Source organism: Psittacula echo, assembly GCF_963264785.1.
Source record: "Psittacula echo genome assembly, chromosome: 2".
Classification (NCBI taxonomy): Eukaryota; Metazoa; Chordata; class Aves; order Psittaciformes; family Psittacidae; genus Psittacula; species Psittacula echo.
The window spans coordinates 73,690,250-73,712,953 of NC_137737.1; the positions used below are offsets into that span (position 1 = coordinate 73,690,250).

General features: G+C 39.3%; 1 protein-coding gene across 1 annotated transcript; it reads left to right on the top strand.

The window, feature by feature from the left end:
* The first annotated feature begins 640 nt into the window (after nt 1-640).
* VPS4B (vacuolar protein sorting 4 homolog B) lies at nt 641-18,951 on the top strand. Its single transcript, XM_080610820.1, has 11 exons — nt 641-776; nt 3,307-3,418; nt 4,842-4,992; nt 6,235-6,302; nt 8,305-8,424; nt 8,667-8,823; nt 10,177-10,325; nt 10,500-10,581; nt 12,600-12,819; nt 14,791-14,928; nt 16,716-18,951. Exons 1-11 carry the CDS (start codon nt 756-758, stop codon nt 16,815-16,817), a joined length of 1,320 nt encoding a protein of 439 aa, XP_080466946.1. The 5' UTR covers nt 641-755; the 3' UTR covers nt 16,818-18,951.
* The last annotated feature ends 3,753 nt before the right edge of the window (nt 18,952-22,704 follow it).

The window sequence follows — 22,704 nt, forward strand, 5'->3', positions numbered from 1 at the left end:
TTGCATTGTAGTCACTTGGAGGCAGTTGGAAGAATGAGGATTATTAATCTGGTGAAGTTTCCCAGATATTATTTTTTTGCCCTAAAGGAATGACAGCAGCACAGGGAAGCATACAGCACTCACTTAGGAGAGGTTCACACATCCACACAGCAAGGGAACTTCACAAACTGGTTTATCATTTGCTACATGTTCTGCATCACTTCCTCCTTCATATTCTGTGGGCATCGCACCTTACCCGAGTGTTATTACTAACACACGGGTGCGCAACACCCGAGTGCTCATCACCGTTCCCATTAAGAGCTGGTTCTGCCACTAAAAGCATTCAGAACTTGGGCTGTGCAAAAGACAGAACCATTGACGGCACCAAACCGCGGGAGAAGCACGGCAGAGGGGCCAAACACTTCCCTAAACAAAGCGGAATTAATTCTACGCCCCGCCACCAGCAATAGCCTTTTAACGCTTTACTGAACCATAGCAAACAGCAACGCACCCTTACACCGCTGGGCAAAGGATACGCATGCGCGCAACGCTCCCCGCGGCGGGGCACAACTACCCGGACGCGCGGTACGGCGCGGCGCGTGTCATGACGCTCGGGGAGGTGCCCGGAAGCGGAAGCGGGTCTGTCGGTGGGTGTTGGGGTGAGGAAGTGTCTGGTGGGGGAGGCCGCGGTTTCGGCGGTGTGGGCGGAGGGGAGCTTCCCTACCGGCAGCCGCGGGCCTGCGCTCTCTTCTCCAGTGATCTCCCGCCGCTGCGCTATGGCGAGCGCCAACATGCAGGTAGAGCGACGCGCCTGCCTGGGGCGGACCCAGCACGGGCGGCGGTCCTGAGGTGGCTGGGGGTGGCTCTGCGCCGAGCCTGCGGGCGGGGTGGGGGGATAGGGAGCGCAGACGGCTCCGCTGGCGGGGTCGGGATCGACAGCCGCGGGAGGTGTCGAGGGGACTCGGCTTGGGGCTCGCAAGTATAGAGGCTGCGGATCAGTCCTCTGGTCAGTACCGGCCTCCGCTGACAGCGAGCAATGGGCCTCGCTGGAGCGGCGGGGCCTGGTGTCCACCTGGGAAACGCGGTTGCCTTTTGTGAGCTAGGTGCGTAGTTTGGCTTAGGGTTCTTCTAAGGCTACCGACTGTAGGAAGTTTTTGCCTGCTCTGTTTACTGTTTGTGCCAGCCCTCGGTTGGGGCTGTATAATTTGTTCTGTAGCTGTTTGGCAAGACAGTAATGACCTGTGTTAGAAATAGTCATTGTCTCTTCAGCTGTTTTGAACCATGATCATTTCCTTAAGCTCATTACGGCCATGTAGTGCTTACTCTGGCAAAGCTAGGGGAGGTACTGCATGGTCTAGAATAAACAAAAGAAGGATGAAACCTGTTTAAGATCGTGTTCTTTCTGAGGACGATGTTCATTAAGCTATCAAACCACAGCCTGATAAATAGAGTTTGTGCTTCATGGATAGCTAGAGCTGGACATCTATGCTGTGGTTCATAGAACTTTCTAATAAACTGTTTCCTGTTTGATAGCAGTGTTGAGCTTCCCAGTTGCAGGCTAAGATGCCAGCTGATGTAATCAAGTACTAGAACAGAGAATCTAATGCCCAATTAATAGTCTTTGGTATTTACAAAAGCAGAGTATACCAAAAACAGCCCTTACATCATGTAGACTTTTTTCTATTTCAGAGGGCTGCAACATGCTCTGTTTTCTCACACTTCCATTTTAGCAGGTGGTCTTTGCCATTTATTCTTTGGATTTAGTGTCATGTGCATCACTTTGTTGTACTGTAGCCAGGAACTGTTGGACTGTTCTGTGGTAGTCAAAGGTACTTAAGAACTTTAAGAAAGTATCTTCTGTTTTTGGAATAAATTTTGCTCTTTTCCTGATTTGAATGATGTGTAGAGGGGCCAAACGGAGCCAGCACAGTGTGAACAGCAAGGAAGGGATTGCCCAGTTGATGTGGTAAGCTGCTTATCAACGCATGGTTTCCCCAAAAAGGGAAGACTGAAGTTCTGTTCCAAAGAAACAGATGCTTACAGTGTTCCAGCACTTACCACAACAGAGCTGTATAGTCTGCTTTACTGGATCATTGTTTTTAGATAACTTGCACTATGATTTCAGGTAGATCTATTGAGATGATCTTTGCCTCCAAGACACAACATGGAACAATAGAATAAGAGATTTTGCTGTTTCTTTTTTCATGGCCACTGTTTACTAGTTTTGTTTTGCCTGAAACATGTCCGAGTGTCCAGATAGCTGCAAGAGTTCCTCTACTGAAATGTCTAATGAATACTCCTTGCTGTAGTTTGAAGCTCTTCACTTTGCTCCCAGACATTGCCATAATCATACTGAGCATACTAAAATGCTTAGGAAAATAAATTGACCCAATGTGGAAAAATACTTGTGGGACTATAGAAAATTTAGTTAGTGTTGGTTAACTTTGGCTAAATGACTGCCTATTTTAAACTTACATGAACTAGTCATTCACACCGACAGTTTTAATTGTCCTGAAGTGGTATAGGCATTCCAAGGAGGAAAGTGTAATAAAAGGTAATAAGCACTTAAGAGCAAAAGAGTAACGGTGATACCAACATATCCACAGGTCAGTGTATGCAATACACTGAATGGATTAGATCACAGTTTTATTCGAAACTAGCCTAACAAATAAATTAAAAATCCATTCGTAACTTCTAGAACTTTTCTTGATGCTCATGATTTGAGCACGTCCTCTGTCTGGTGGGCTTTTTTTTTCTCCCCTCCCTCTGTAGTGTTAATTAGTATCTCTCACTTGGGTATCAAGAACCTAAGTCCTTCTAGAGAAGCCAAACAAATGTATTTGAAGATGTCTCCCAGTATAGGACTGGAAGTGTGATAGTGCATTGTAATCATGTACTTCCTGTATTGACTCTGTTGACAGAGTTTGCTGATGTCGTCAGTCATAGTTCAAAGTGTCTGGGTCTGTGATTTAAAAAAAGCCCCTTAGAATGGATTTCCAAATCTTTCCATAATAAATGCAAGAGATCGGTAAGGTAAATTGCATAGACAAACCAGTACTAGTTCCAACTTAGTACACAGTTCTTCTCACACTTTTTCATGTGCTAGTAAATTTCAGCAGTTTGTTAATCAGTGTTATAAACGGATAGAAACATTGTGTCACATACAAAGCACATGTAAGACTTGCAGTCATTTGCCTTCAAGTCTTTTGGGGTAAATGTTGAAAAGCGGAAAAGCTGGCTGTCAAAAAACAGAGCAACAGCTTAAAATGTCTCTTTGGTCATGCAGTGTGCTCTCATGCAACGTTTAATTATTTGCTTGTATTACAGAAAGCAATAGACCTTGCTAGCAAGGCAGCGCAAGAAGATAAAGCAGGAAATTATGAGGAAGCCCTCCTCTTGTACCAACATGCTGTGCAGTATTTTCTCCATATTATTAAATGTAAGTGTAATAGATGATTAAGTAGAGTTTAGTACTCTCATTGTACAGCGTAATCTCGTATGTTGACATAATTACTTAAATTTTTACTATCATCATCAGTTGGTAATTGTAGTTTGACTGAGGTCATATATTTTGCAGCTTTTGCTTTTACCATGTTGTGTGCTTGCTCCATTCTTGTGAGAAATTGGATTATTTTTACTTGTGTTTTGGTTTAGATAGGGAGGCAGGGGGTTGCTGTGTCTCCTCTGGACTTCTATAGCAGTGTGTCAGGCTGGCCACTGCACAGGGAAATGTAATAAGTACAGGGATCCCTGAATTTCTGTTGTGCTGAAAAAACACGTGTTACACAAGAAGTCTTTGTATCGACAGAGTGGTTTTTTGTTCCCTAATTCATACTGGTTGCTTTTCTACAACCTCTCTGCTGGCATTTTCCTTAATGTTGTAGTCTGCTGTTCATCTTGGCCAGCAAAATGTATGAGATGGATTTGTATGTTGTATTTTTTCTTCAGTTTCCATATTCTCATTATTTTATGCCTTTTCATGCTTCTCTGTATCTTTTGTGTCATGTCCAGTATTTGTATGCAAGGAGTAAACTTTCTTAATGTAGATATAGCCCTAATCTAAGTGGGCTAGGGTAACTCTCCTGACATAAGTGCGCTTGCAGATCTCCATGATTTAGAAAGCAAAAACCCACCACTATTTTCTTTATAATCACTTAGGTAATTTGTGTTTATCAGTTCCTATCCAGTTATATCTTACAGACTTTTATCGGAATGTCACTTGCTGTGCTTTTGACAATACTGATGTATTTTTTGAAACTTAACACAAACCTAACATGTTAAATTTTGATTGCTGATTTGAAATACTGTAATAATGACTAAGAGAAAAGTGTGGCTGTTGAACTTAACTCCTTCAGATGTTTTATGTAATTTTTTTCTTTGACATGAACATCTTTTAAAATTAGCAGGCTATGGAAAAATGAAGTGTAATTCTAAAGAAAAATTGCTTAGTACATGCAGCTTCTTAATGAGGTATTTTAAGAAATGAGTTAAGGCAATGTATAGCTTCAAAGATTGACAGTAAAGCTTCCAGTGCCATTATCTGTAATCCTTTACAGTCAAATTTTAATGTTCAGGTGTATATTTGTTTTCTGGTAGGTGATGACTTCCTGTCATTTCTTTCTATGGTATAGTGGCAAAATAAGTAGTTGAGATGTTCAATTATGTGGTGAGCCCTGAGAGAGGTATCACAGTATCACAGTATATTGATAACACAATTGATATCAATTTGACACAATATTGACACAATATTGATATCACAGGTATATTGATAAGACATAAAGACAGCAGAGGTTGTCTTGTTTTCTGATTGATATACATGTGTTTTGCTGTTAACAAGGCGTTGTTTCTCTTTAAACTCTTAGATGAAGCACAGGGTGATAAAGCAAAACAGAGCATTAGAATGAAATGTAGAGAATACTTGGACAGAGCAGAACAGCTGAAAGAATATCTGAAAAAGAGAGAAAAAGCTGCACCAAAACCAGTTAAAGAGTCTGGTCCTGCTGATGGAAAAGGGTATGTTTTTGCAGAAGGTAAAGCAAAATACTTCCTGAACTCAGCTTATGCTAAAATTCAACTCTTCAAAGATAATAATAATTAGTATTTTTGAAATGCTTCGGATGACTACTAAGCAGGCTAATGGAAGAAAAATAACATGAATTAGCATCACTCGAATTTCTGTGCTTGTTTACTAAACTGTTTGATCATTTGCATAGGAAATTCAGTGAAGAATAAGAGCTGTTTTAGACTAACACATAATTATTAGATTTAAAGGCAAAGAGTCTGATGTCTCTTAAAATTTTTCTACATTTAAATACTTGATAGGAAATAAATTCAGACTCATGATTACTGGGGCCTGAGTTTGATGTGTCTCACAGTTGATAACAGGTGCAAAGCTCTATGTAGGGTGAAGTTCTGTGAGATGGGCTGAATCACCGTAATGCGTTGCTGCTGCCCAGGCTTTCTGCTGCTTTCCTTGTATTAGATTTGTTTTTCATTTTGCATATCAGAGCTGGACAAGCAGAGCCACCTGAACAAGCAGAGCCTCTTCTGCATTTGCAAATAGGGATAGGAGAGAGAAAGGGTTCAGGATGATGCCTTCTAGCAGATTGCCCTTTTTAGCAGTGCTGAACAGCTACAGTTACTAAGTTGTCTCTTTGAAACTTCACCTGATTTTCAGTCTCCTTCATTGTCTACTTGTCTCATCAGTTTTATTTTTTGAGCTGTACTGTGTTCTGCTGGTTTATAATTGAAGGAGCTGGTAACATCACAGAGGCTACATGTATTTCATGACCTCCTCTCCAGTTGTTCACTATCTAGTCTCCTTTTATCCTTTTTTAACTTTCCTTTCCTCTGAAAAGATGAGGGTGTAATAGTACTAGATGGAATTGACCAAGTCCTGTTGCAATTCCAGATAGGGGACAAGAGCCAATGTCTAAAATTAAAGCATTTTAGCACTCTCGTATTGCTTTCTACAAGGGCTTTTGTTTTCTAACGGCTGGCTCAAAGCATGTAGAGGTATGTTAGGAGGGCTCAGACTGGTAAGAGGAAGTTGAAATGGTGAGGAGGGTGAATTAGGAAGAACGTGGTGTAGAAAACCGGTAGTACAATGATGTAAACTTGTAGAGATCTGAAGGCTTCTCAAGGTTTCTTTCATTCCTTAGCATGGTGGTTTTCCTGCTATTTGCATTCTGATTTTTATCCAAAGACAGCAGTCTCTTTTATTGTGTTTCAACGTTTTTTCTTGTTTCAAATCAGGAATGACAGTGATGGGGAAGGGGAGTCAGAGGATCCTGAAAAAAAGAAGCTACAGAATCAACTTCAAGGTAATTTTGAAGTATTCTTTTCTTCAAATAGCGGGGACTTCAGTCAAACAAGTTCTGATATTTTTGTCACCTAAATGTTATGGATTAACTAACTGTCTGTAAGTGGCTCAACTAGTATACGCTTTTCACATACAAAAGCATAATATTTCTGGAAGTATGGGTTTGCATGCTATGAAGTCATAAAGTGACTATGTTGAAATGTATCTTCTGTACCCTGTACTTCATGTTAAAATTGCACCATTGATCAGGATAGCATTTTCCAATGGGAGAAGTTGCAAAATTCCATGTAGCTGTTGGCTAAACTGAATCAGTATTTTTTACTCTTAAGTGCATTAGAGTATTGCCTAGAGGCTAAGGTAACAGACATACAAACAGTATAAGCAGGAACATTTTCACAAAAGCTTATGCTCAAGTTTAGGAGTTGAGAATATGGATTCTTGCCTATTTATAGTAATGGGCAGCATTTTCTCATATGCAGTGATGATGTTCTCCCAGTTGAGTAAATAATAGTTTAGTGTTTCTGTATCACTGACTGTATGCAGCATTTGAGTTCAATGTATAGCAGCTACCAGTTGTTTTGTACACAGTAAAAAAAGAGGCTTTATTTGGTATTTATTACCCTTTAATGGTGAAGAACTGTTCAGAGCTTCCCTGCCAGAAAGTGCTTATGGATCTGAAGAAACTTCATTGTTCTCCACTCTGTTTCTCAGTGTAACAAAGATCAAATGCATTTACCAGATCTCTCTGCCTGTGTATTTTCAGGAACTATTGTATCATATTTGATACAATATTTGTAATAGCCTTCAGGAGCTATTGTATCATATTCGGAAACTGCAGCATGCTTTTTATGCTTCTCTGTATGTTTACTTAATCCTATGCATAGTTATATGGGACAGTTTCCTATGCTTTAAAATGACAGTAAAATGATGAGCTGCCTCTCACTATAAAGGGTTTGTTTCTTCGCACATGAATCTGACCTTCAGTTCTTACTTCAAGAAACAGTTTCTTGCATCCACCACTTTTTTGATACCTCCTATAAAATGACAATTTTCTTGCTTATACATTTGGTTGCTTGAAAGGCTGAGGTGTGAGATCCTTGGTACCTTGAATCTTAACACAAGAGTCTGTTACTTGGGTAATACAAGCTCTGGGAAGCCTTCAAATTACTCGGTTTTATTTTGCTTCCCACAACAGCTACAGAACTTTCCTGTACTTAATATTGCTGCCTTGTCCCATCTTCCCATCTAAAAGTAATCAAGACAAAATAATTTTTAGTATGTCAGGCTAACCAATGTGAAATCTGAAGAGAAGGCTAAATTACAGTTCAGTTGGCTAAAGTCAAACTGACCTTGTTGATTAAGCAAGACAGGACTTGGTGATAAACTTTGAGAGAATGTAGCTAGACTACCATACTCTGCAGCTAAGCAGGCTGCATATAACCTTTCTGATGCTTTCAGACCTAGCTCTTGAAGCTTTTTACCATTAGATGATCCAGTTGTTTGCTGCATATCTGGAGATACCCAACAAGTTACTTTATCTGCTGGAGAGTCTTATAAATCCTGGGCTAGTGCAGCTACATTGCTTCCCTTGTTTAAAATGAAATTTCAAATTTTTTGGGAAGTACAATGGTGGTTTAGTGAGGAGATGGTGCCTGTGTACCTATTGGAGAAGGTACTCCTCTGTGACTACTAAATGCGCATTTCCTGGTCAGTTACAGACTAGCTTTAGCCATTGCAGGACCTCTACTAACTCTTGAGTATTCTGGTTATCCATGGCTTAATGTGGTAAAACAACATTATAGATTTCTGTAGAAATAACATCTATTTGTCTTACAGTATTCAGTGTTTATATCTACTTTGATGTGCTTTGTTTTTATTCAGTATGGACATGGGCATATATTTCTTAAATTTTTTATCTTTTTTTTTCTCTTTTCCCAAAATGGAATTTCTTGAAGTTGTAAAATGGTATGTGCATCCCTAATTTATACAATCTTTTCTTATAGGAGCAATTGTTATGGAGCGACCAAATGTCAAATGGAGTGATGTTGCTGGCCTCGAAGGTGCCAAAGAAGCACTTAAAGAAGCAGTGATCTTGCCCATTAAATTTCCACACCTATTTACAGGTCAGAATAACAGCATTTATTTGCTGTTGGCCAGTCAGGAATAGCACTGGGATCTGAGAAGAGTGTTGTACCAATGTATCAGAGACTCAAGCTGAGTTCTTAACAAAGGGATTGTCATCAATCTGACAGAAGTTTCATGGGTAGATATGGAAAACCTCTTCAGTAAATTAAAAGGACTTCATCGGAAAAATAGTTTCAGTCTTTCTACAGTATTTTGAAGGCTGATGTTTTCTCTTTTCCAGGAAAAAGAACACCCTGGAGAGGGATTCTACTGTTTGGACCACCAGGAACAGGAAAGTCTTATTTAGCAAAAGCTGTGGCAACAGAAGCAAACAACTCTACCTTCTTCTCAGTATCTTCCTCTGACCTTGTATCAAAGTGGTTAGGTGAAAGTGAAAAGTAAGTTGGAGTTGCCAGAGGTCCAGGAAATCGCTGGCAAGAAGAAATTAACATAAAGCTAGATAAATTGCTATGAAGAAATTGAGTTTGAGTGGAGGGCGATGGCTTTAAAAACAAACTTCAGGTGTTTCTGTGTTTCATGGTGAAGTGCCATGGAAAGACATCATTATGTGCTGTGTTTTGTACTGCTGCAGCTGGACCTCTCTTCAGTGCCCTAGGTAGTTTTTTAAAACTAGCTGAGAAAGGTTTCAGGAGCACTGTGGAGCTCATTCTCCTGTGCTTGGCTCTGATGCACACTACATCAGTCTGGAGTGTTGGGGTACTCTACCTCTTGGCATCTCCCCACTCATCTGTCCGAGCAGCTGTGCTGTTAACACGACATCTTTTTGTCCATATGGAGGAGTTTTTCTTTATTCTGATTTCAAACAGTATCAGGACTCTAAGAGACTTGCAAAAATAGGTTGGAAAAGAGGAGCAGCCATGAAAGAAAATTTCATGGTTTCCCATGCTAACTCTTCACTTGTTACTATGTATTACGTTAAGACCATCAGGAAGCCTTAAGTGACATGTTGGCTCTGGTCTAGAAGTCCAGGCTTCCAGTGAAGACTTACCAAATTAGGAAAGAAGTCTGGGATTGTTGTAAAAAAAGGACTTCCATGTGATGATAAGAATACTTGTCAAAACCATGCTTTGATAGTTTGAAGTGTGGACAACTGAGCAACATTGAAGTTGATAGAATGAGGAAGAAAGGCCGTTAGATTAAGTGTTTGAACTGGTTTTTTCCGACAAAGCTGGAAAGCTTAAGCTGCTTTTCTCCTCCTGCTAAAGGAATACAGAACTTGAATCCAGCTTGGCATTTTTTTCTGTTTAACTTCATTTGAGACTACTGCCTGACATTTAGTGTTGGTAATGTGAAGGGTTTCCCAGCATGTTCTTATTTATTTTCCTTTTTAACTTGGCAAGATATGTTCATAACATTAGGTTATGATCATAGAATAGTTAGGGTTGGAAAGGACCTTAAGATCATCTAGTTCCAGCCCCCGACGCTAAATAAAAGAAAGCCATGTTCTTTTCAATCTGCCTGGAGTGGTGGTTTTGTATAGTCCAGGCTGTCTTGTACAAATGTAAACTGAAAAAGGGCTTTTTTTTTGCAAAACCTTTATGCTCAGCTATTCACTCAGTAAAATGCTGAGACTTGGAGCTGGAAGAATATTATATAGTTTGAGTAGCTTTATATTAATACTTGGGGTTTTTTTCAGCTTTCTCTAAAGGAAGTGACTGTATCATAATCTCAAGTTATGTGTTTTCACTGGTGTAATCATTGAGATAACTGAAGCTGTTTCCTTTTTTAAGATTAGTGAAAAACTTGTTCCAGCTTGCCAGAGAAAACAAACCTTCTATTATCTTCATTGATGAGATAGATTCCCTCTGCGGGTCAAGAAGTGAAAATGAAAGTGAGGCTGCCAGACGGATAAAAACAGAATTCCTAGTCCAGATGCAAGGTAAGTTTACTTGGTTTTCAGAATCAGTCAGAGGAATTAAGATACGTATGGTGAGGGTAGCTTGCATGAAAACATGAAAAAGATCTGCAGTTGCACCCTGTTAAGTTTTCATGACATTTTAAACCAGTCTGTCTTTATTATCTAACCTGTAAAATGGTTTTTGCCCTGATACAGGGGTTGGTATTAACAATGACGGAATCTTGGTCTTAGGAGCAACAAACATACCCTGGGTTTTGGATTCTGCTATCAGGAGAAGGTATGATGGCATTTTTTTATGGTATGAAATTTGCAACTTTTGTGAGGGTTCAGTCTGAGACTACTTCAGGTAGTAATCCAGCTCATGTTTGCAGACATGGCTAATGTTCTACACCTCACTGAGCCAAACTAATAGCCCCTCTCCCCTTTAAAGAGGTAGGTTGTTCACTCTTATATTGGCCCAATAGTTTATTTGGTTTTCTTTGTTTAGATGATTGTGCTTGAGCAAGCAGAAAACTATTCTGTTTCCTTGTTGGCTAGTTTTCTGGTGGGCTTGGGGGACAGGTTACAAAAAACGCACTTCAGAAGGGCTAGAGTGAGTAAAGCTTTCCTTTCCAGCTGTTAAACTGTTGTGTAGCTTGAGTTCTTTCATGGAAATGTAGCTTTATGTTACACAGAAACACCATGGTTTTCTACTGGTCAGACATAATTTGCGATGTTTCAGTGCATGTTTTAACTGTTGTTCTGTAGATAAAGGGCTTCCATACTTGTATTTGACTAGCTGGATCTTTCTTTGAGCTGCAGAGCAGCACAGGAAAAATTACAGCTATGTGACAAATACGACTATGTTGTGATGAGGACACAGCTTGGATAATGATAATTTTTGTGGGCTAAAGAAATACTACCTTTTTTTTATGACTGTCACTGACTTTATTTGTATAACTTCATTGAAGCTGATCACACATTGATTAGAGGTTGAACCAGGTGTGACCCCCAGAGGTTGCTTTCAACTTGTATGACTATAGTTTTGTGTGAGACAGATTTAGAGGTGAATATGTTGCTTAAAATTTCAAGTCATTCTTGAAGTTCCAGCACTGGGGCCACAGTGGAAGACAGACAGATAGTACACCATGGAGATAATCAGAGAGGGCTGAGCACCTTTCCTGTGAAGAAAGGCTGAGAGAGTTGGGCTTTGTTCAGCCTGGAGAAGACAAGAGAGGGAGACAGTAGAGCAGCCTTTCCATATATAAAAGGGGCTTTTAAGAAAGATGGAGAGATGGTTTGGGGAGGGTGGGTGGGGGGGCTGTTGTTTGATTTTTGGTTTGTTTTTTACCAAGATCTATAATGACAGGGAGAAGGGACAACGGTTTTAAAATGAAAAAGCATAGATCTACATTGGAGGAAGAAATCTTTATGATGAGGGTGGCAAGGCACTGGCGCAGGTGGTCCAGAGAATCTGCATCTGCCCCATCCCTGCAGTGTTAAAGGCCAAGTTGGGGCTTGGAGCAGCCTGATCTAGGGGAAGGTGTCCCTGCCTATGGCAGGGGAGTTGGAAGCAGATGTTCCTTAAGGTCCCTTCCAACCCAAGTCATTCTAGGATAATCTGCAGTCTGAAAGAGTAGCTCTCTAACTCATGTCCATAAGACTTAAAGGAACTTGTGCAGCAATGGCAATAATCAAATTAATTTTTCATGAATTTCACCTATTTTGTCATGTATATCAAGTTAACTGTATTCTAGACTTTGGAATCACTCTTACTTCGTTGGTGGGAGGTAATCTCCATAAGTGAGAACAAAAGCTGTTTCAAAGGAAGAACTGCAGTTACCAAGATTTTGTACTGACAACTGCATTCAGAATATGACTTCAAATTTGCTTCCAACTATAAGCTTTCCTTTAATTGGAGACTGTAGAAAGTGGTTGTGCCAGCTTGCTATCAGACAGTTCTTTGAGTGTGAAAATGCTCGAATGTACTTCAACACTTGAAGACTTTTTCCCCTCTTTTTTTTTCTTTTAAAACAAACTACTGGAGAGAATCTGGAAAAACTTCAGTCTGAAGAGGTCTTTGTCATGGAAAGGAAGCTCTGGATGTTACCTTATGCTAGCTATGGATTTATTTATGAGAACACATTGTTGAATATTGGCCTTAAGCGTGTGGTTTTTTAAAGGTTTATAATATTGAAACTGCTTCTTTCTAATACTCTTAGGACCAAACTATATTTATTTGCATAAGCTTCTTTCCACCATGCACCTGCATGGGCTTGCATCTGTAGAACATTTTGGGTTTTCTTTTTAAACCAGGTTTGAGAAGCGTATTTATATTCCTTTACCTGAAGACCATGCCAGGGCTGCAATGTTCAAACTTCACCTTGGGTCCACTCCAAATGGCCTAACAGAAGCAGATTATCGAAAGCTTGGAGAAAAAACTGAGGGCTATTCTGGTGCAGATATAAGCATCATTGTACGCGATGCACTGATGCAGCCTGTTAGAAAAGTGCAATCAGCTACTCACTTTAAAAAAGTAAGTAGGAATTTTTTTTTTTTTTTTTTTTTTTTTTTCTAGTTATTTCATCTCAGAGCTATCTTAATTTGAAAGTTCCTTGCAAGTAAACTGAATTTGGTTTTGGGTAATACTGCATGCTTATGAGTGTCCTTTTTATCAACTGTGGGAAAACTTGAGTATTTCTCTTCTTTTCCTTTCTCTGTACCTCCCCCAGTCCTGCCATATATCTGGTGGAGCTAGTTTCTGGGTATTCACGACTCTTCATGTCTCTAGGTAGTGTTAAAAGTATTCAGTTTGAAGTTTGACTTAAATGGGAATGTCAGAGGTACTTTATTTCTAGATCAAGTTACATGGTTCTTCATGATTTTCTAGCATGTTTAAAATTAAATGTATTCCTCATCCACATGGGAACAGATGGATTATAATTATCCACATTCTGCTTGCTTGGCATATTTTTCAAATTGACAAATTAAGGGTCTTGTAAAGTTCTGGTAAAAACATTGATTCATTGTTACTTGTTACAGTATTAAAGATACATGAGAACTAAGCAAACAGATTTTACAGGGCTTTTGAGGAGCTTTTCCCAGCTTAAAAACGAAATAAGTATTTTGAAACACTTGATTTGATAAGTTTATTCTGAGTGCAACTCAGCAGTAACACTGATTTAAACTGTATTTGTTTAAAAATAAGCAGCTGTTTTGATCTCTCAAGGGTTTTCTAGATGCTTCCTTCTCGTAAGCAGCGATACCTGAAGCATTTATCCACTGCTGACTGTAAGTGACAGTGACATTTCAGGCTAAAGGGCTATTACTTTTTAGCATTTTCTTCAAATTTTGAAGAATCTGAGGCACATCTTGGATTACCATGGAACAATGAAATAACTTTGGTTATCACAGTTTGTGGAGCAAACCAAAAGGAATTCTGGCCTCCTTTTGCCCCTAAAAAGGAAGGGAAAAAGCACACAACTAGAGTACTTTGAGTGTTCTTGCATAAGCTAAGTGTGTGGTTAGTACTTCAATTTCATTCAATTTCCTATTTTTAGAAGCAGACTCTTAGGTTTATTAATTATTTGCATCAAAATGGACAACTTGGCCCAGTTAAACAGTGCTTTCCTCAATTATTACTGATTCATTGTAAACCATTCCTTGCTCCACATGACGATAGAGGTTTGTCAGAGTGCATTTTGAATATTACAATATGTGCTCTCCAGCATTGTGCTCTAAATGCAGTTTGGGGTAGCAAATCCAGTTCTCTGCTATTAAAAATAGCCAGCGAGTGTTGTATCCTTCAGTCTTTGCATGTTTTGCTTTCCTGTGGATGTATGATGCTTCAGGTGATGATGAAGGAAAATAAAACAGTGGGTCCCAGATAACGTGTTGCAGAAAGGTAACAGATTCCTGGTGCTGCTTTTCTGAAGCTGCACATCAGACCTTTTCCCCCAGGTCGATCGGCGGGGGGGGGGGGGGAGGGAAGGATGGTTTCTGTTCTCCCACTAGATGGTGCTGTTCTCTCTCGAGTGCTGCTGAGGTGGTGTCAGAAGTGCTCGGAGCTTTGTGGTGAATTATGTCAAAGATTGACTAGCTGTCTCTGGCTTCCTCACTTGAGGGACACTCGAGGGTAATTATTGAGCAGAAAGCTGTTAACCAGCAATGAATGAACTCCCAGAGTGACTGGGGATTCAGAAGAGTGGTCTTCTCCAACTAGATTTCCTGGCATGTTAGTTTTCCGCAGAAATCCTCAACCTTAGCAGGAAGCTTCTTCTGGGATTTGACCTGTTGTGAATTTAAGTGTCTGGCTGCAGCTGCACGTTATCAAAGGGAATGATGTCAGGACATTCATACCATTTATTTTTTACAGGGTAGGTCTTCCCAGTGGTTGGGGTATCTGCATAAAGTCGAGGAATATTTTTGCTCTAAAGATGCTGTTCAGCTTCTGGTTTTTATCTTTAAAATTTTAATTCCTATGAACTGATTATCTTCTTATTTTTAGGTAAAAGGACCATCAGTGTCTAATCCAAATACAATGGTAGATTTGTTCACCCCTTGCTCCCCAGGTGATCCTGGAGCCATAGAAATGACATGGATGGAGGTTCCTGGTGATAAATTACTGGAGCCTCAAGTTTCCATGGTAGGTATTCTTTTGTACCATTTTCTTCTTGCTTTGCAGAACCCTGAAAAGACTGCAAAGCCTTTTCAAATGGTTGTGCAAGGCAGTTGGAGTTGTTTGTTTTCACAGATGCTGGACATACCAGATAACATCTGAATTCCCAACACGCAGTGCTATAGTATGGCAAGACTGTGGAAAAGCCAGCTCTCTATCCCTGATAAGCATTTCTTTCTTTCTTATTGTTCTTGTCTGCTGGCATGCAACTGCCGTCTTTTTATCCATAGACAGCATCTGGCTCTTCCACTGTTCTTTCACTTGTCTTTTATTCATAAAATCATAGAATGGTTCTGGTTGGAAAGGACCTTAAGATCATCTAGTTCCAACCCCTAATTTTTTTTTTTTTTTTTCATGTAAAGCATTTGGGAACTTAGCCCCAAGACATGCTTCCTTCCCATCGCTCTAGCGTTAATATCGATAGTGGGAAATGCAAAATTATATTCAGTGTAAACTGGGAGGTGATGTGCTGTAGGTAAATATTGCCCGTGAAATAAATGCAAGCATAAACAATAAAATATAAAGGGATTGTGGATATAATAGTAGTTCTGGTTAAATTTCATCAGAGGTGATACAGCTCTTTTAGGTGTTTTCTTTCTGCACCTTAAAATCCTTGCTTTGGTCTAGGGAATGAAATATGTCATTTTTAGACAAATAGAAATTGTAGTTCACTGCTTAAAAAAAAAAAAATAAGAATTGCTGGACACTTATTCTCTATTTTTTCCCTAAGAGGGGAAAAAAAGAAGCTTCTGAATTTGTCTTACATTTGAGGGAAGGACTTCATAAACAGATCTGTGCTGCTGCCATTCCTTGTGTGCAAAGTTCTGTGATGAATGAAAGAAATGAGTTTATTTAATGGAGATCACAAACCTCTAAAGCAGTAGGCACTACTTTGTAAATATAACTATCACTATATTTCAGCAAATCATTTTCTGTGCATATTTGCATACTGAGGAAGTACAAAAGGAAGTATGCAGGTGCAGGCCTGCCCTGGAACTTCTGCCTGCATAGTCTATGTGGATTTCTTTAATCAGTCTTTCCTGGAATTCAACGTAATACGTTGTGTGCTCCTAATGGTACCAGGGCTCTGACTGATGCACTATAATTGCACAGGTATTTAAGTGTTCTTAAAAAGATCAGGCTTAAATTCTTTTTAAGCAGGGTATCTCTAGTCATGATATTAACTTTTGCTTTTACCCATAATTTTATAGTAATATGAGGTGTCAGGCATTACTTTTTTTCAGTTGCCCTTGGCTAGGACTTGATTAGTATTGTTGTCTAACTGCTGCTTTCAACTTTATAGATCTGTGATTTTTCTGAACTCCATTTTCTAGTATCTATTTATCTAGGAAATTGACTTAATTGAAGAGACAAATTACTGGTTATGAACAGTAAAACTTTGCTAGAAATGAATCACAAACTGATATTCTATATGCTTGTACTGTAAAGAGCACATGGGAACATCTGATTATTTTCCACTTTTAAACTCCTGAATGGATGAATGGCATAAACCTAAACCTGAGGTTTCATTATTAGAAAACTCAATGATGGTGTCTGTCTTCGCAGAGCTAAATGTTGCCTCTGTGCAGGAGTGTTTAGGCTTACTTAAAGCCTTGTGTAAATAGGAGCTCCTATGGCCATATTGTTTTAATGGGCTTTTTAATGCGTATTTGTCTTAGCAACCAGATTGTTAGCAGTGGTACTGTACTTGTTTCTGAAAACACTTGTTTTCTTTTTTGTTTGTTTTTTGACAGGCTGATATGCTCAGGTCGCTAGCTAGCACAAAACCAACAGTTAATGAACAGGACCTGGAGAAGTTAAAGAAGTTTACAGAAGACTTTGGTCAGGAAGGCTAAACCAAAGATATATGTGGAGCATTAGAACTTTTTTTTCCCTTTCTTAAGTATTCTTGTGTCTTTACTGATGGCACTTCAAATAAATGCCAATAAAATCACTCCTTTCTGACTTTGCAGAAGGAATAGAAGGTACCTTTGCAAAGACCCTTAAGCTTTTGTATTGTATTGTTTTCCTCAGATGTCTATTAAATGTCTTCTATTGAAAAATAATATGAAAATACAATTCTAGGGTGAGACAGCAAAGTGATGTGGTTATGTCTATTAAATGCTAGAAAACTTTAAATCATTAGTTCAATTTTAGGTATTATATTAAACCTGGGTACAAGTGAGTTTTAAACTCCCAGTAGGCTAAAAAACCCCTTTTTTTGCAGGTGGAAGAGAACATATTTGGGTGTTTTCAGTATCAGTCAATCAATCTCCATATTAATTGCTCTCATTTCGTATAGAAAAATGTATCAAAATTTGCTAATCAAGCATACGGCAAGTGTGGGTTTGCTATTAAAGTAAGGAGAAAACACTGTGAGGGTAAGACTACATAGGCCAGTACTTTGTTTAAATACTGATGGAACTGGTATTTGGCTTTTTCTGCTATACTGTGTCAGAATTTTGCCTTAAACAGGAAGGTTTTGTTTTTAACTCTTTACTAGCTGATGCGCACTGTCACTATGCAATTTAGCAAAAGTTTGTTAAATGCAAACATGTGGGAAGGTGTTTACTGGCTGTTCTTGCTTTGGAGTTTTGTTGGTTTTTTGGGTTTTTTTTATTGTTGTCTCTAAATCTCGATTTACTTTCTGCAGGAGTTTGACTGAAGTTAGAAAAAAGCATTAGTAATATCCTGTAAGATTCCACATGTCAAAGCTGGCAAGGTGTAGATAGTCTTTGGAGAATGTATGGGAGGTATTCTGGGAAGTAGCATGCTTTCACGTGCAAGGAGAGTATAACAGATGTTTTAGCCACAGACTTTCTGGTGATAAATTAACCCAGAACTCTACTGATAACTGTTGCGTATGTTACATCAATTTAGTGCTTAAACTTGGAGAGAAAGCTGTCAGTTTAGTACAGTAGTAGCACTTCCACTGGTCTCTTTCTGAAGAAATACAAATTGAGATGTGCCTGAATGTGACTTACAACACTACCGTGTCAGCATTGAGTTTGTGCCTTGTAAGTTTGCACTGGCTGTAGATACAAAACATCCTTAGGATACTCTGTTCCAGGATCATCGTACAACTCCATCTTGCATAAGCTTTGTTTAACTTGCATTAAAAGAAATTTGCACATTTTCTGTGTGTATGTTATAGGTACATATACACATATATGATCATCTTTCGATGGGGTTTCGTTCCCTTTATGTACATATTTTATGTACTTTATAAATCATAGGATGGGTGAAATTTGCTGTACTTCATTTAAGTAAAATGTTAAGAGTACAACACCAGCTATGTTATTTGAGTATTTCTTCAATGTTCAAGTGTTATCTGCTTGGGTTTGGTTTGGTGGTATTTTTTTAGGCTTTGGTTTCTATGTTTAACAGCTAAACAAAATATTTAGTTAAAAATTCTTTGATCTGCAAGGTGCTGAGCTTTTATTTACTAACATGATGAAACATTCTTTCCAAAATCATTCAATTATACACAGCTTTACCTTTGTCTTATGTTGGAATGTGTAAATGTGAATCAGTGGACTACAAATCTTTTTACAGATCTCTCTGGGGGCAAAGGGGCAGGAATTCCAGTGTAGGTGCAGGCAACTATGGTGAGTAAAATCCTACAGCTTTGCAATAGGATTGCTTTTTCATAGTTGCCTCTTGCGAGTACTTTAGAAATATTCACAAGTGTATGAGCCATATACTGTCAGGGCTTTCACTCAGAGGTTCGACACTACTATCTGAAGTACTTGTCTCTTCACCTTTTTTAAAATGAGAGTCCTTATTGCAATCCTAAAATTCTCAGGAACCTTTTTTTTTTGTTTGTGGTAGGCTGATTTGTCCTATGAGTTTCCACAAGCTGAACTGTGTAATCTCTTATCTTTAATGTAGAAGGCAAGTATACTGTATGTTTTAAATTTACATCTTGCTGCTTGCTCAGTTGTGGGATGACATCTGTAACAGAAGCACTAATGTTTGACGTTTAAAGTTGCTTTTAGAAATATATTCCAAATAAACATTGCTGCTTAGAATTGCAGCTACAATGTCAAATTTATGGTTTGCTGTCTTTTTAAGGTAGAAATAATTAATATATATTGCAGAGCTACCTAGCTATATTATCCCAGAATAGATGATAGCCTAATGGGGAGTGAGGGCTTCAAAATCACTTCTTAGTTTTCAGGGTTAATTGAAAATACTCCAAATAATTTATGAAAGGTTGTATTTGCTTTACATAATCAAACCCTCTTTAAATACTGGATAAATCAGTTGTACATTTTTCATATGGTCTGAGGTATGACTCACCCTTGGCTAGTTAGCTCACATTTTTTTTCCTGACTTCTGATGTTACTGCTTACCCTGACTGTAATATGAAAAAATGCCAGTTTCCTTCCTGTGGGTAAACTAGTTGGTCAATTAAATCAGTTATATGTGTGCTGCTGGTGTTCTTTACAGATGGTTTCTTCACATTGACATTAAACTTCTTGGATTTCCTGGCACTTGTGGCACACATCTCAATGCATACACTCAAAGGGTTACAAAAGCTCAGTAAATTAACTTGGTGTGTTTTTTCCCATGTTGCCTGATTGACCTTAAATTCCAGAGTCTTGTTTCTTCGCTAATTTACCTGTCAGTTTTGTTTTGTCATTCTTTAGCACAACCAAACCACACAAATTTCTTTCAAGGTTTTTGTTTAATTTGTTTTGGTTTTGAATTATCTGCTGGTCTTCAAATACGCTTTTGTTTTAGTTACCGGAGCACAACATGTATCTGAGGGAGATACTCTTGAATCAGCTGTTGTTCATGCTCGTGTCTGTCAGGGAAGTCTGATCAGTTGCTCTTTCTGTCAACTGAAGCAAAGAAGCTGCTGGATGTTCCCTGTTCAGGCATTTTGATTTACTTTTTGTGTTTATTTAGCCGCCTTCCTAATAAGAATATTCTAAACTTTTTTCATGTTACTTCTGAGGATTATCTTGACAGGAAGCTTTCTAATAGTTCTGAATTTGTTGAAATATGCAGGAACATCTTTATTGTGCTGTTTACTGTTTCCTTCCTCCAGAATTACAAGCTTGTTTCATGATTGGCTTCCATACACGTTTTTGGTCTTAACCAGATCCATCCTAGTAATCATGGTTGACTTAAAGCCATTCCTGTAACTTACGTAAACTGTTGCAAGAACATGGTGGACTTTGTTTCCTACTGTGCTGCTTTTCCAACAGATACTTAATTCTTATCAGAATGCTGTTCCCTTTATTCTTGAACAGGTAGGTTTTGTTGTAGCTCTTGTGTCATAGTGCCAGTGCCTTCCCCTTTTTCTTTAGCTTTTTATTAACAGCATTTTAATCTAGAGATTTTATTCCACAAATCCTCTGTCGTCATAATTAGGTGTGTAAAAACTATTAATTGTTCATTCATCCTCTGTCCTGGCATTTGTGTAATGGCAGCCCAGGTATTAGATAAGCATGTCCTGTTATTTGTCTTTTGGTTGCTGTGACCCAATTACAATTCTTCCTCTCCCTCCCCCTCCTCTACATAGACAGATGCACACACACGCCCTTCTGCTGGTAGCTTTTTGACTAGGCCACATTTTTTTATGCCATTCTCTGTTTACTCACATTTGCATCCTCTGTCCTACATAGGAGGCTCCAACTTGATGAATAATTGCTCAGGCATACTTCTTCCCTTCATCACATAGACTTGGCATTTGGGGATGTCAGAGTCCATCTGTGTGTACCAGTTGTGCCAGACTACCTACCACATGTTGGTCTGCTGGTCTTTTGCAGGAATACTTGATATTATAGGGCTTATTTATTTGGACTTGGTCATGAAATCAAAATATGATGCCCTATCTGCATCATAGCAGGAGCTAAATTCTCTTCTAAAAAGGCTCTGGTCATGTTTTGAGACATCTTCAGGAAATAAGTCACTGACACCTGAGTGCAGGGCTGATGCTGATAATAAAGCCAGGGTTTTCTTTCCTGCTTGGTGACCTATTAGCAGGCACTGTGCCATGAATTGGCAAGACTTACTTTTGCTTGCCTTCCCTCTTCTGCTGCCTCAGCTAATTTAAATCAAAGCTATTGAAGGCAGGGACTTTGCTTTCAAACATGCTGAGTGTCACATGTGTTCTGTAAACTATAAACAGTAATTTCCTCTGACTCATTTGTGTCGTCGGCCGATAACCATCCACAGGTAATTTGTCACAAAAATCTCAGCTGGAGCAATGGCCCTTATGCTGCTTCTCTGTCAATGTCTCAACAATAACAAGTCAGCTAGACGAGGGACTGAGAAAGTTGCTATAAATATTGCCATCTCATATGAGAAATACAATGGCAAATGAGGACTGTTACTTACAGCTGTGACCAGGGCTCTGGAAGAGTTAAGTGAATTGTATGCCCAATAGAAAGCTAGGAAAAAATGAAATTAAAACTGTATGAATTCAAATGATCGCTTTTCCTCCCTCCTCTCCTTAAAGGCTGGAGCTTGGGCTGTGGTGGGGAGGCTCTGACCTGTCAAGGCCTTATTTTTAGGTAAGATTTTAGAAAATCAGGAAAATTAGCTGAGTACTGTTTTCAAATGTGCCATTTAAAATGCCAGCTGAAATGCTCATGCTCTTGCCTTGCTGAGTCTGAGCTCACTTGGAGTTTTAATGTTTTAATTAATTAATCACAGCCATTAATTGCTCTGTACGCAACCAAACAGCAAAGCAATTACTGATTTTTTTTTTTTAACCTTTACACCTGCTCTCGTTTTGTTGTGCGCTTGTGCATTCATGTCTAGCCTTGTTCTCTGTCTGTAATTTAAGGTTTTCTTTTATGGTTTGTTGTTACGTGCCCCAAAAACCTCATGCACGTGTCCACTGTCAGTATGGAAACAAGCAGGTAGTTTGCCTGCCTGACAACAAACCTTGCTAGTTGCAGCACAGCGATAGTTTCTGTAGGAGCCTCAGGGCCTTCTGACAGAGCCTAAAATCTTCCCACTGCACTTCAGCTTCTCTGTTCCTCCACCAGCTTCAGGACACAGAAGGGACGCCTGTGTAAATAGATACCATCATTGCCTAAAGGCACATGGAGGGCTGTGGTAGATGTGCATATCCATATGTGCAAATACTGGTTACAAACCCCTCGGGAAGGACCCACCAAAGGTACAACAGGTAGTCACTGCAAAGTCACCTTCAACTTCACTTACAGCACTACATGGTGCCTGCTTGTTCTGGGTTTAGGTAGGCTCAGTCCAGCAGAGAATGAATGTGTTCGAGGCATAGTGGTGTGTTCTTCCTGGGCAGCTGGAGGTTGTACATGGGGTAAATGCATCTTACAGAGACACAGGCGGGGTGAGAGACACTGGTCTTTGGGCCTCCTGGGGCTGGCACAGGGTAGAAATCAACAAGTGACCAGGGGCAGCGATGCTGATGCTCTGAGCTCATGTGGGGTTTTGTCCTATCTTTGTCCTAGTTGTCAGCTGTGTAAAATGGTTTCCACAAGCTTTGTAAGCCATCAGACTTACTCTCTTGGGCTGCTTTTTGTGTAAAGCGTGCTCACTTCACCACAGTAGATAATGGAAATGCCTGATGCTGCGGCTTAGAAGAAAAAGGTTTTGATCAGAATTTTCTTTTGATGTGAAATGTTAATTGGCAATCTATGCCTGCCTTTTCCCTGTTGCTTTTGAGTTGTATTCTGGTTTTTTGCAGTGCTCTCTAATACCAGGTTTTCTTGGTTTTTTGTCTGACTTACTCTCTGTCCTTCA

Bases quoted from the DNA above. Each gene is read 5' to 3' on its own strand.
- VPS4B (XM_080610820.1), top strand. From the start codon at position 756: ATGGCGAGCGCCAACATGCAG. The intron at 777-3,306 runs GTAGAGCGACGC...CTTGTATTACAG, and splicing joins TGGCGAGCGCCAACATGCAG to AAAGCAATAGACCTTGCTAG. The intron at 12,820-14,790 runs GTAAGTAGGAAT...TCTTATTTTTAG, and splicing joins CAGCTACTCACTTTAAAAAA to GTAAAAGGACCATCAGTGTC.